At 39.4% G+C, this 13,225-nt stretch overlaps 2 protein-coding genes across 4 annotated transcripts in view; both read left to right on the top strand.

The window, feature by feature from the left end:
• Window positions 1-4,109: 4,109 nt before the first annotated feature.
• On the top strand, window positions 4,110-4,868 carry LOC108108364. The gene has a single exon (XM_017216410.2). The coding sequence runs from the start codon at window positions 4,590-4,592 to the stop codon at window positions 4,797-4,799; it is 210 nt and encodes a 69-aa protein (XP_017071899.1). The 5' UTR covers window positions 4,110-4,589; the 3' UTR covers window positions 4,800-4,868.
• A 291-nt stretch (window positions 4,869-5,159) lies between these two features.
• Window positions 5,160-13,225, top strand: part of LOC108108361 (zinc finger protein 395) — a 120,232-nt gene continuing 112,166 nt past the window's right edge. For all 3 annotated transcript variants that reach the window (XM_017216404.2, XM_017216403.2, XM_017216406.2), the window contains exon 1: window positions 5,160-5,725. In XM_017216404.2, coding sequence (XP_017071893.2) covers window positions 5,162-5,725 — 564 coding nt within the window. In that variant the 5' untranslated portion in view covers window positions 5,160-5,161. The remainder of the gene's footprint in view (window positions 5,726-13,225) is intronic.

Here is a 13,225-nt window from a genome sequence, read left to right as displayed (position 1 = left end):
TGTGTTCTTTGGAAACCATAATGCTTAATCATAAAACTTTAAAGTAAGTTATTTAAGTTTAAATTAAACATATAAGTTTATGAGTTTATCCTTGTCTAATCTATCCTTATCTTACCTTTACCTTATCCATTTAATGATTTCATTTAATCTTTGATTTGCTTACAACTTGCACTTTCCCTGCGTCATCAAACAGTAGCAAGATGCCCTCATCTCCTCATCTCCTCATTCCACCCTTTCGATCAGGGTAATTTCAAGTTGATTTCTTGCCAACAAAGGCCGTCCATTGTGGCACCTTCCTCCATATGAATATGTCTTGTACCTTTGACGATACCTAGGCATCAACCTCAACATCAACATCCACATCCACATCAGCGTAATTGAATGGAACGGTATGGAATGACATACATATTTTCGAAATCCGGTTTCGAAGGCGATCCAATCAAATCCGCACTCATACAGCCAAAAGTGCGCATATCTACGGCTATAAGCATGTGATAAAGGAGGCAATGAAAATACGCTGAGAATATTAATTGAAAATTGAAATTATAAAGGGAAAAGTTTAGGAAATAAAATAAGAAACTTACTAAAAAGAGAGATTTTCTTGTAAGATATTATTTCTTAGCATTAAGTTCCTTATGATAACTATGCATTCCACCTTTTTTCTTCAAGTGTAGTAACTAAAAGCGGCGCCCTACCAAATGCAGAGGCTATAATAACACTGACAAAAAAAGGAAAACAAAAATAATAATTACAACTTCACAAAGAAAACTGAAGAAATCCGGTTTAATTTTCATAAAATTCGAATAAAATCTGAAAATTCGGTAAGTGGTCAAGAGGGCAGTGGCTATAGCAATGACAGGGTGATGAGGCGGGCAAGGGGGGTTCTTTCTCAAGTGCAACAGCTGCTGAGAGCTTTTTGCTGGCTGTCCCTCCAGTTGGAGCGAGTCCAATCAGAACGGCCAGCGAATTGGGGCCGCTGTTAGCTAACAGTTGATTCCCGTTCTAATTGCGCTCTCTTACATTCTGTAATGACTCTACAGCTCTCTATTGACACTCTCTCTCACTCTGTATATATATATATTTACAGCGCACTAGTATGCACTCTCTTTGGCATTAGAGTGAGGCGGCACACTGTTGCCCTCTCAACTGGTTGACCTATTTTCCAGTTTGGGTAATGTGTCAATGCGATTGTATGCGTTCATCTGTGTATCTGAGTGTCGGTGTATATGTTGCTGTATCTGTGTGTGCATGTTTTCATGTTTTCTGTATCTAAATATTGCCATCTCGTTCTGTCTAACGCCTATGCTTTGTTTTGGTTTTGCCTCTTGCCTTTTACGTTTTCCTTCGTTATTCGTTTGCTGGCTTTGCTTTTGGTGTTGTAACCCATGGATTGCATTCACATTCACATTTACATTCACTTTGTTGTTTTCTTTTTCGTAACTGCGTATTTGTTGTAGCTCTGGTAACGCTCTGTTGATTCGCTATTGTTGTTGTTGTATTTGCTGCTTCTGCTGCTGCGGAATTTCCACTGGAGAAATGATTAATTGAATTTACCAGATAGTTCATCTTTGCACTTGGCCGCCACTCCTCTTCATCTCCTTCCTTATTTTTTTTGTATCTTTATTATTATTCCGCCCTCAAAAGTGGGTAAGAAATCCGCAATTTTAGCTTACACATATCGAGTAGCTAAATACCAGATGAACTTTTTCAAATCAAAAGTTATTAATAATGCTTATTTTTAATAGTTAAACTTGTTTAAGCAGCTAGGTAGAGTTTAAAGGCTAGGCAAATAAAGTTTATATTTTTTGCATTTAAAGTTTGTATTAAATGTTATAGATACTCGTATAGAGATAGATACATTCTATAGACTTATAATAAAGAATAATTTGCTGCGATATTCCTACTAAAAATTCAAATATAATTCAAACTGAGTGCTATAATATTAGTCAGAGTTTACAAAATGATTTATTGGAATTTTCCATGGTTGTATGAAGTGTAATGATAGCTTTAAAAGGGTAATAAAAATATAATATATTTTTTACAATAATAATTACTTAAAAATCTCTAAAATAGCTTTTTAAAGACACCTTCTCCCTAATACATAGTTCTACTGATGATGATTAATAGATTATTTTGTACCAGCTAGCGGTCTCAATTGGAAGTCAATTTGAATTATTAAACAAATTTGACCCGCATACATGTTAAAAAAAAACTTACAAGCCAAAATCAAGTAAAACTGTCTCAACTTTTTTCTCCGTGTAGCCAGCCCCTCGCATAGATAAGAAGGCTACATAAGTTTTTCCTTCGACTGTAATCAGTTGAGTTTTTCGGCCAGATAAGAACCGAAAGCATTATTTCCGCACTATCTGACAAGGTCTTCCGTCCGTCCATCCGTTCGTCCATTTTCGACTATTACTTTTGGGTTGACTTAACAATCGCTTGCTGTTCGCTGTTGGAGTGGGAAATACGCAGTGCATTTTCCTTGATTTCCACTCCGTTCGCAAATGACGTCTTCGATAATGCTGGGTAGTGTGAAAATCCCTAGAAAATCCACCCTGAAAGTAAAAACGGGAAAAGGAAAATGTGGAAAACGTAGAAACTCCAGAACAATAACAACGCAAATCTTGAGCCCCGTGGCGTTCTTGGATGGATGTGGATGTGAATGTGATGGTTATTGGAGTTGAAGATTGGAAGTACGCCCATCAACCGCCCCACCTCCCCTTCGATAAAAACGCCCCCGCCCTTCGACACTTGCTGACGTTGCCGGAGAATGCCTACAGAGGTCATTCCAAAGGCAACAACAATTCTCGAACAGCAGAGAGCCCAAAAATACCAGAAAACATCATCGAAATATGTATGTACATATACATACATACATATATATCCACATCCATCCGCGGCAACAGCAACATATTCCACATCAACAGCGGTAGCAGCAACAACAACAACAGCCAACTGATGTAAACAAAATCGAATGAATTTCAAAGCATATAACAGCTGTGACTCGCCAAAAGAGCGAGAGAGTGAGCAGTGCTCTCCCCCGCACACACATACACACACCATCGCACCTGCATGGAAAACAGAAGCATACGGCGCTCTCTTTAACTGTTAAATTCTGTGACGTTATCGTTGCAGACCAGAAAACCGGCCGGCTCTTTTAAGCTGCCCTACGATAACATTTGCAGGGCATAAGCGAAGCTGTAAAAAGAGAGTCGTAATAAATTTGGAATTAAATTGTTTTTCTAGTTTAATAAAAGAAAAACTTAAGCACTGGATGTTTAAAAAACGCATTTGTTTAAAAATATTACAAAAGGTCAATGCAACTCCTTAAAGTATGCAAAGATCTGTTAAGTGATAGAGATCGACAATAGGAAATTACCATGACTTAACCAATATATCATATAAGATCTTAAGCAGTATAACTCACAACCACAAGTGACTAAAGTTTTGAGCTTTTTAAGTACTAAAGCGAATTTGATTATAGAATTGGCCGAACCTTTTCGCCTCTATCTCTCTCACGTTTGTTTTGAGGCTGAGGTTCGCTGCTCAACAGCTGTTTTCGCAACATTGTTGCTCCGCCATCTCTCACAGCTGTTATCGCTCTGTTGTTGTTGATAAACCAGAGCGAGTCACAAACACACGCACACATAGACACTGGAATTATGATGCGGGTATGCGTTGACAAGTGCTCTATGGTTTTTCGTTTTTTTTTTAACTGCGTAGTATGTTATGCTGCTCGTTTTTTCATTTCTATGCTCCCGCTACATGGCATCTAGCGATGGCGTCATAGTTATGTTGATAGTACTGCGCATTTAGCATAATTGGATCTCTTAGATCTTAATTTTCAAATGTTGTCCACTCTGTTAGCCATGGAAATTGCAGTTTTTCTTTTTAACATTTTTATGCTGCGTGGAGGCCACACGCACACACATGTCTCTTATTTTGCTTTTCCAAGCGCAGGTAGATGCCATAGAAACATACAAATGTATGTATGTTGAAATCTAAGAGAGAGAGAGGTTCGGAGCGGGAGAGCGAGTGTATAAGCCACAGTGTGTGTGTTTGTGTGGGTAACTGTAACGGGCCGTTTGCGTTTCGTTTCGTTTTTCGTTCGCTCGCTCGCAGTCTCTGATAGCCAACTCTCGGGAGCAGACCGATAAGCGCTTTTTTCGGGCCTTTTCCGCCAAACCAAAACACCAGTAAAATAGCCAACAATCAAGTGAAAAATAAAACTAACTAAAAAGCCAACACAACAAACAAACAAAACAAAAATAAACCCCAAGACAAACGGGCACAATTTTTGGTGTTTCGTTTCGTTTTTTGTTTTTTCTTTGGCCCACTCAAAGGTCATAAAGAAAATAACTGAAAAATCAAAACAAATCAGTGCAGCAGCCGCCAATTGCATACCATATTGCTCTCCGGGTTCAGTGTGTGTATGAGTGTGCCAGTGTTTGTGTGTGAGAAAACTGAGAGAAAAAGTGAAACAACCGGCAGCAAAAGCGCGAAAAACAAAAAACAAAATACAAAAAAAAACTTTCCCCCGCAGGAAGTTGAAACTGCAAGCTGACGTTACAAGCGGTCAAAATTGGATTATGCTTAGGCACAAACGCAACTGCAACGCCATTCAGACGCCCAGCGACGCCGAGCATGTGAAGTTAAAGCCGCACTTTCCACCGCCCCAGTGGCTTCTGCACCGCGTCACCTTCTCTCTGGAGCTGTATCACAAAAATATCATCAAGAAACTGCCCAGTTTTGGAAAATTCCACGTCTTCAAACTGACCAAGAACGTCTGCCAGACTTAAGTTATCAATCCAAATAAAAAAAAAAAAAAATATCAACAAACTCCCACAAAATAAAAGACAAAGTGCGTTTAAATTTTCCAAAAAATAAAAAAAAAAAGTGTAAGTGTGCAAAAAAAATCAAATACTCAAGTGCAATAAAAAGAAAATATAAGAAAAGCAAAAGTGCTTAAAGTGCAGGAAAATGTGGCCAGCCATTAAGGCCAAGTTCAAGCTCTAAAGTTCAAACAACAACAACAACAAAAAGAAAAAAAAAAAAAAAAACAGACGTAAAAAACTAGAAAACCAGCAGAGGCTGGAAAATCAAATTACAACCAAAACCCCCCACCATCTCTCCCACAATTGGAAAAACCGAACGTAGAAAAATGTCGACCGGTCGCCGTTTAGCCAAACGCTCCATAATCGGCACCAAAGTGTGCGCCAAAGGTCCGGATGGCCTTTGGTATTCCGGTACCATCTCGGACGTGAAAACACCGCCCTCGTACATGGGACCTCTCTCGCCGCCGCCGCCGCCCACATTCTTGGCGCCCGGTGAGGCCCAACTAAACGCCGATACGCGCTATATGGTCCGTTTCGATTTTAAGACCGCCGTCGAGTCCCCAGCCGCGTCCACATCCTCATCGTCATCCACGTCGTCATCTTCCTCATCCTCGTCCTCGTCCACAGATCCGTCGGTCATTGTGGAGACGCGTCGCGCTGCCAATGTCCACATCAGTCCCGCTCAGGCATTACGTCGCAGCGCCATGATCAAGGAGTTCCGCGAATCGGATCTAATTGGTCCTGGCTTCCGTTCTATTATGGACACTGAACTCCAGCCCGGGCAAAGGGTCTACTTTACGTATAATGGACGCGAACAGAGCGGCGATGTGGTGAAACATGATGCCACTAAGGACGAGGTGATTGTCAAGATCACAACAGTGGGAAATGAGGTGAGTTGGCAATCTTATATCTTGAAATATAAGTTATAAAATGTATTTTAAAAGTTATAAACTTCAGAAGGGGTTACATTTTTATTCTTTGTAAAAATCTCAAAAAGTGTTAGAAAGAAAAAAAAGGTAAAAACTATTTAAATATTAAACTTATAAAGGGATTAACTTAAAAGTCTTTCTAGAAATAAAGTTCCATTCTTTGGTTAACATAAATAAAGTAATATTAATCAAAGTTATAGATTTTCGATTCTAAAAACAAGAGAATTTAAATATTTACTTAACGTAATGTTTTTGGAATAATATTTGTCTTTTTCTTTTTGGAAAAAATACAAATTATTATTATTTTTTTATATTTTTTAACATATTTTCTATATATTTGTTTAAGTTCTTTTTCTTAGAGTAAAATATTTATAAACATCTAAAATTTCTGGCAATTCCTTAAACATATTTTCAAAACTAAACCTAATGACTCATTTTTGATATGCACCCGAAAGTTTTATCGAATCTCTTGGAATAAAACTTAAAATAATTCACAAAAAGTTTTAAGAACATATTTTAGTCACTCCAATTATTTTTTTGATAACAAGCTTTTCCTTATTTAAACTAGCAATTTTATGCTGCCTTTAGATACATTTTTTTTTGCTTTTTTGGGGTTGACCGCTGCAGTTGAGAAAGGCTGCTGGCTGTTCTGTCGACGTCTGCGTCGTCATCATCGGCAACATCATCATCATCATCATCATCATGATTGTGGGGCGGTGGAAAGTGTGTCAAGGTTGCCTTGCCACAGCTAGCCCCTCCCCCAATTTTTGGGGCGCAGCATACACATGCACATATGTATCTATGCGCCTATATACTTGCCGTCTATTCAGAGCATATATTTACTAGCACCCCCAGTACAGTACCGTACGCCATATAGTTATATAGTTATATATATCGTGTGTATATGTGCAATCACGTTCTATGTGCAACTATGCAACGAACAAAAAAAAAAGCAACAACAAACAAAATAAAAAGAAAAGAAAAGCACAAAAAATACTTGTCGAGGGTCGCATTCCGCTTTTTGGCACGTAATTGGGTTACGCTCTGGGTTTTGGCCTTCTTGCGTTTTACGCTTCGATATATAGATATCCCCCCCTTTATAGAGACAACCCCCTTTCCCCTTTCCCTAGAGTGGCTTCCCCTCAATGGAGGGTCAACATGAGCCCTTAAGATTAGATTGGCCAAAGCCAAGTTATTTCTAGATTTAATTATCTTTTATGTCAGATGAAATGAAAATCTCTTCTGGAATGATTACAAAATTAAAAATATATCTTTAAAAATGCAAGATATTAATACCAGATAGATCCCCCTAACATGATCTTTAGCTAATCCTCCAGCCACAGCCCCTTTGTCATTACGTCACTCGAATCGTTGAACTGCTCGCTAAACAAACACAAACAAAATTAATAAATAAAAGCAACAAAATGAATAAAAAAACAACAAAATAATTTGAGAGTAAAACATCGGATGGGGAATTTATAGAATCGCCCCAAAACCAAATGCGAACCCAAAAAAAAAAAAAAAAAAAAACACAATCTCAATGACGCTGTTCTGCGGATGAGATGATCGCTATGATGATGATGATGATGATGTCGTAATGAAAATTTGTTTAGAATTCGGTTTTCGTGAAAGAATTCCGCTAGAGCAAGAAGAAGAGAACACCCACCATAAAAAGTACAACAAAAAAAAACGGCAAACTAAAAGCCAATAAAGACAGGGCATTAAGGAAAAACAATTGCAATAAATGCGCTACAATTTCAGGGCTAAATAGAGATACATGGCTTGATGTTTCTACGCTTTACAGCTAATTATATAGATTAATTCCACGGACGGCGACCGCGCCTTAACAACAACAACAACAGAAACAGCAACCGGCTAAAGAAAAGAGAAGGAAATAAACAGATAGAGCGAAAGAGAGAGCAACAAGATCAGATGAACTTTTCGAATTGCGTCATAAGTCAGACATATAGATGGCAAAGATACAAAGATAGTTAGATACATGAGCGGAACACATGCATCTCTGAGATACATGCTCACACAAACACAAACATAGATACATTTACTTATACCAATACTAAAGTGGTTTGCCGGCTGACTGCGCTGCGGCGAGAAAGAGATGCAATTGCCGGCTTCAAGCTGTGCTCTGTCCCTTTCTCTTCCTCTAGCCATCTCTGTCCCGCCACCTTTGGCTTTCCCCATGCAGTTTCCACAGTTTTTTGTTTGTTTTTTTTGCCGGCCTGGGGTATTTTTCTCTCCACTAATAATCGCTTAAAACATTTGTAATTGTTGCATACGAATGCCGAGATACTCGTCACGAGTGTAGATGCACTGTGAGAAATGGAAATTATAAAAGATATATTCATATTGAAGATTGCAGTCAAGTCAGAAAGTAGTTAGATCTGTTCTATAATGATATGAAAATTTATCATAGATATTACTACATTTTTCCCTCTCTGTACCCGTATGTTTCCCAGATAGAGAGATACAGATACAGATACAGATACGTGCTCCTCAATGCCAAGTCAGCTGCGCGTATCTTTTCCGTGTGGCGAGTCGATAAATTTGTCAGCTAGCTAGCTAGCTAGATGCCAGATGTGTGGGCTTGTCCCCCAGTCCGATGTCAGCTCCATTGTATCTGTTATTCCAGTATTCAGTATTCAGTATCTAGTATCTGGTATCCAGTAGATACGCGGGGACTGTGACCCGATCGAGTTTTGATGTCTTGCCCAAAAGGGGGAAAACACTGAAAATGTATCTCACTCTAGCTGGTTTTTTTTTTCGTTCGGCTAAGCTTTTAACGATCGCTGAAAAGTCTCAACATTCGAATTGGAATTGGAATCGGAATCTTTCGGCATAATCAGCTATGGAAATGTGAGTCGTAAACGTGCGGCTTACAAGCTCCAACTTCTATGACCTCATCATTAGCCACAAATTTGAAAATAGCTCGGCTAGTGAAGAGCTCAAGTTCGGTCGCTGCTGTTGTAAGTCAATCAACAATTGGTTTTTTTTTTGTTTGCTGGCTGGTTTTGTAATCGAACAAGAGAGAAAAACAATTTTGGTGGGTGGGGTGGCGATATTTGTTACATCTATCAATAGTTGTGTCCTCGCTGGCATGTGATGGTCACGTGTGTATGCGTATATGTGAGCCGAAATTTGTTCAATTGCCTTTGTTTGCCACAAAACAAGTTTTTTTTTCTCTGCTTTTCGGTTTTTTTTGTTTGCTTCGGGAAACGTGAGGCAATTAATTCTAAGGTTATTTCAAACGAGAGAAACTTGTTGCACGCATTTCCATCGCCACCATCGTCACCGTCACCGTCACCGTCATCTCCATTTTCATTTACATTTCCCCATGTCCAGCCAGCATTACCATTTCCCATACCAGCTGAGAGCATTTCAATTACGATGACGTATAATGGTTGGTGGCTGGAGCCATGAATCAAGTGGTTCTTACAGGAGCAGCCCATATAATTTGCGAAGCTCATTTAATGGGGAGGCCAAGAATTAAGCTCAGCTGCCGTTCCAAATGTCGGGGATAATTTGTCAAGAGAGTTGGTAACCCAAGACTGGTAGCCCAACACCGACTTCCGCCCGAAAGTAATTTGTAGTTTCGCCCTCCCCCCTTTCGGTTTGCTTATCTTACCTGTGTTTTGCATTTAAAATTAAATTCATTTTAATGGCATTGAAATTGACATTGCCTTGTGATTTTTTCTGCTCGTTTTTTTATTGGTTTGCACGCAATTACTGCTCCCATTTCTCCGGCTGGCTTTTTACTTTCATTGCTTGTTCGAGAAAAAAAAGAATATATATTCTGGCCTTTTACTTTTCTGGCTGCGACCCATATTTGAGTTTTTTTTTCGTTTCTTAACCAGCTGATCAGGTGAATGGCAATGTCAGTGGCTGCCCATGGAAGCAGTTCGGTGGTAATTACCGGAATCCATCAGAGGGTTTTCACTCTTTCTGGTTGGAAAAAACTTTCCTCGCATCTGTGTTGTCTTTACAAATCCATTAACTGAGAGATCGTTAATCAAGGCTCTTGATCAGCTGAGGAATCTGAGCATTTATTAGACCTTGTTTGGGATCCTGTCTGTTCTTGCTCTTGCTCTTGCTCCTGCTTACACTTTCCAATATATACATATCTCTGTATACTTTCAGGACTACCCGCTGTTCAGCCCGGTTTCTGGATATCGAAAACGGGCTAACGACCTGCCCAGGGGTATCCTCTAACCTCTCGCTCTCCGTCTAACCATACCTACCCGTCTTTTTTGTCGGTGTTTTCTGTGCATTGCTATGGTTTTACGATACCGGCAAAAACATAAATTCCTTTTTCTTTTTTCCTTTTTTTTTGGTTCTTTGCCTGTATGCCGTTTTTTCGGGTCTCGGAACAGGCCAAAAAATATATATGAGTGGCATGCCACTTGAAGACCCATGTTTTGGATTTTTAGGTTTTCGGAATTCTGGACAAGGCATGGCCGCTGCACTCTAATGACTAATCGACCTTGTCGTAGATCTTGCAGGTAGAAAGTAAACTCTTTTTGGCAATTTATAATCGGCCAACAAATAATGCACTCCAATTGGAGGTAATAAATCCAGAGGAGAGCAAAAAACCAAAAACAAAGACAAAGAAATTTTATTTTTGGCCTTTTGTGTTTTACGTATTTCTTGGGGTCTTTACGGCTTCGATGACCTTTTTGCAGGTTGAACGACTTGTCCTTTGGTGGTTTTAGGTTACAAGTGGTCTCGCTCCTCGTCTTGATCTGCTGGCATAGTTTTAATTTCTTTTATGACTCACGAGCCCAAAAGGGAGCTAAGCTATATCACCCACCATTGCCACAACAATTGATTGCCAATCGAAAAACCAAAAAAACAAAAGAGAAAAATAAGCTGAAGGTGAGATACCAAAAATCGAAACGACTTTCAAAAAAATGCATATAGCTTGTTTCGGTTTCGTTTGAGTTTTTTTTCGATATCAAAGCAAAGCCTTTTTGTTGGCCTTTTTTCTTTTTTAAGCGGCCTTTCAGCACAAGCTTTGACCAGATACACACACACAATCACACACACCATTGAACACCTGATTTTTTTAGGTTTGTCTGGGTGAGTCTGGCGTTTTGGGTACATGCCACCTTGGTATGTGGGTCAATTTGAAATGGGGTTTTGATTAACGCTCAAAGAAAGACGGCAAAAAATAACAAAAATAATCGGCTGCCAAGTGTTTAAGTATAAGATTGCTTTGTGGGAAATCTTTGCCACCAACTGGCAAGAAAAATGGCACAGGCATTCACATAAAATGATATCATTAACATAGTTTTATTAGCATAAAACTTAAATGAAAGACTGCAGTTTTTAAGTTATCTCTTAAACCCGGAAGAGCCATAAAATATTCGCCGAGATAGAGTTCAGTTTGATTGCGGAACTCCGCCAAGGGCTACCATTTTTATATATATATATATCTAAAGTCCAGTTTCAATCAATATGCGAGAGCTTTAATTATTGATCTCCAATCATTTTTTGCGCCGTATCTTATTCACACGAAAGTAGGTTAAGTTATTTTTTTTTATGTGCGTTATAAGGCTTTTTTTGTTTGGCTTTTATTATGACTTAATTTAAAAGTGAAAGCGATGAAGTTGAAGTTTTTTTTTTGGTGATTAAGTAAGGCATAGAGGGTTTTCCCTGAACAACAAAAAATACAACGCAGAAAAAGCTGAAAGGGAGATGATGGGCAAACTGTGAAAATGTATGCCCCAAACAGAATGTAACCCACAGATACACAGATACAGTGAAACGACAAACTTGCAGATACAAAGATACAATGGAGTGGGGGGGAGTGGTCGTGGTCGTGGTCGTGTGCTTGTGCCTGTGCGTGTGCGTGCCACAGAACGTAAACAAAAATACGAATGTAAAGAGGAGGCGGAAAGTGCGAGATAAACAGAAAACAGCTGTACACACCAGCCAGGCAGAGAGAGCGAGATGGGGCGCTAAGAAGACCGAAAACCCGTTTCTTATTAAAAACAGTTACGCACTTTACGCACGCTCAGTTTGCCGGCGTGTGTGTGTGTGTATGAGAGACTCTTTACCAGTGTGGGTACTTTTTTGCTTTGAAGAAAAACCGGCTCTTTTTGGGCTCGGTTTTCCTTCGATTCTGCCAGCGGAAGCAAACGCACACACACAAACACACACACGTACAAACTAAATAAAGAACAAGATGAAGCCACGCATGAAAATTGCTTTTCATGTGGCACGGAAAAGCCGAAAAATTGTATAAAATAGAAGAAGATGTCAACGTCACCAGTTTTGCGTTGAACACAGAAAACATAGACACATACCCCCTCCCCTCCTGAAACCCATTTAGCACACCCCCCTCTGTGTTCACCCTTAACCGCTTTTCCATTCTCCCCCCTTTTTATCACAATTTTGATTTTGTTTTTGCGCCCATTTCGCTTCTCTGCGTTTTCCCTTCCAGTTTTCCTTCATTATTTTTCCCTTCGTAATGCGAGGCCATTGTCACTCTTCCTGGGGGGCAACAGAAGAAAAAAAAAGTGGGTGGGCGATGGGGCCGGTGCTTGGTGGGTGGCGACTTTCGTCTAGGGCACTGAGAATAAACTGTTTCCGGTATTTGGGTCACATGAAATTTAATCAAATTAAAATGTTTCGTCGCTTTTTCTGGCTTTTCTACCACCCGAAAAAAAAAAAAATCAAATAGTGAGTGAAAAACGTATCTCTGAGGGAAAAGTCAGGGAGGGGAGGGGAGTGTGGTGGTGAGGGTTGCATTCCATTGCTGTTGACTTGCAATAGTTGCCTCTGCACCATCGCGTTGCCAACTAAATTGATTGTAATTTGAAACAAAACAAAGGGATCACGGAAAAAAAAGGCGGGTGGGAAAAGAGGCTTAAAGTTAATTTTATTAGAAATAATTTTCAGTTTCTTATTTAATAATTTTATTAATATTTAAACTAAATATGTTATGATCCTATATTTAATATTTAACAAGAATATTTCTTAATAAAAATAAATAATTTTGTCAAATAAAATTTCTAATTATTTCCTCATATTAAATTTTCTCTGTAAAAGTTTCATAGTTAGTGTGTGGCATCAGCAAGCTGTTGACTTGATTTCCACAAATTTGTTGCCACTTCCCCTTCTCTCTTTCAATCCCATCCACACTCTCTTCCCCCATCCTATTCCGCCTAACCCCTTCGGCGCTGATGTGCAATTGACAGGAGCAACTTGCACCCGGGGGGAATCAGTGGCAGCTGCCGAGCTGAAGTCGCAGCTCAAGTGGCAGGCACATTTCAAAGCTGGAAATCCCTGGAAAGCAAGGCGATAGTAAATCTTGCACGCTTATCGTATACGGCTTATCATGGCCGGACGGACGAGTTCTTCGGATGGCCAATTGAACTCCAAGTGTGTGTGTGTGTATGCAGTGTTGAGTGTATGTGTTTGTCTGTGTCTGTATGGTGTGTGGTT

This window comes from Drosophila eugracilis, unplaced genomic scaffold, assembly GCF_018153835.1.
Source record: "Drosophila eugracilis isolate 14026-0451.02 unplaced genomic scaffold, ASM1815383v1 contig_47, whole genome shotgun sequence".
Lineage (NCBI taxonomy): Eukaryota > Metazoa > Arthropoda > Insecta > Diptera > Drosophilidae > Drosophila > Drosophila eugracilis.
This window is presented reverse-complemented; position numbering and strand designations above follow the sequence as displayed.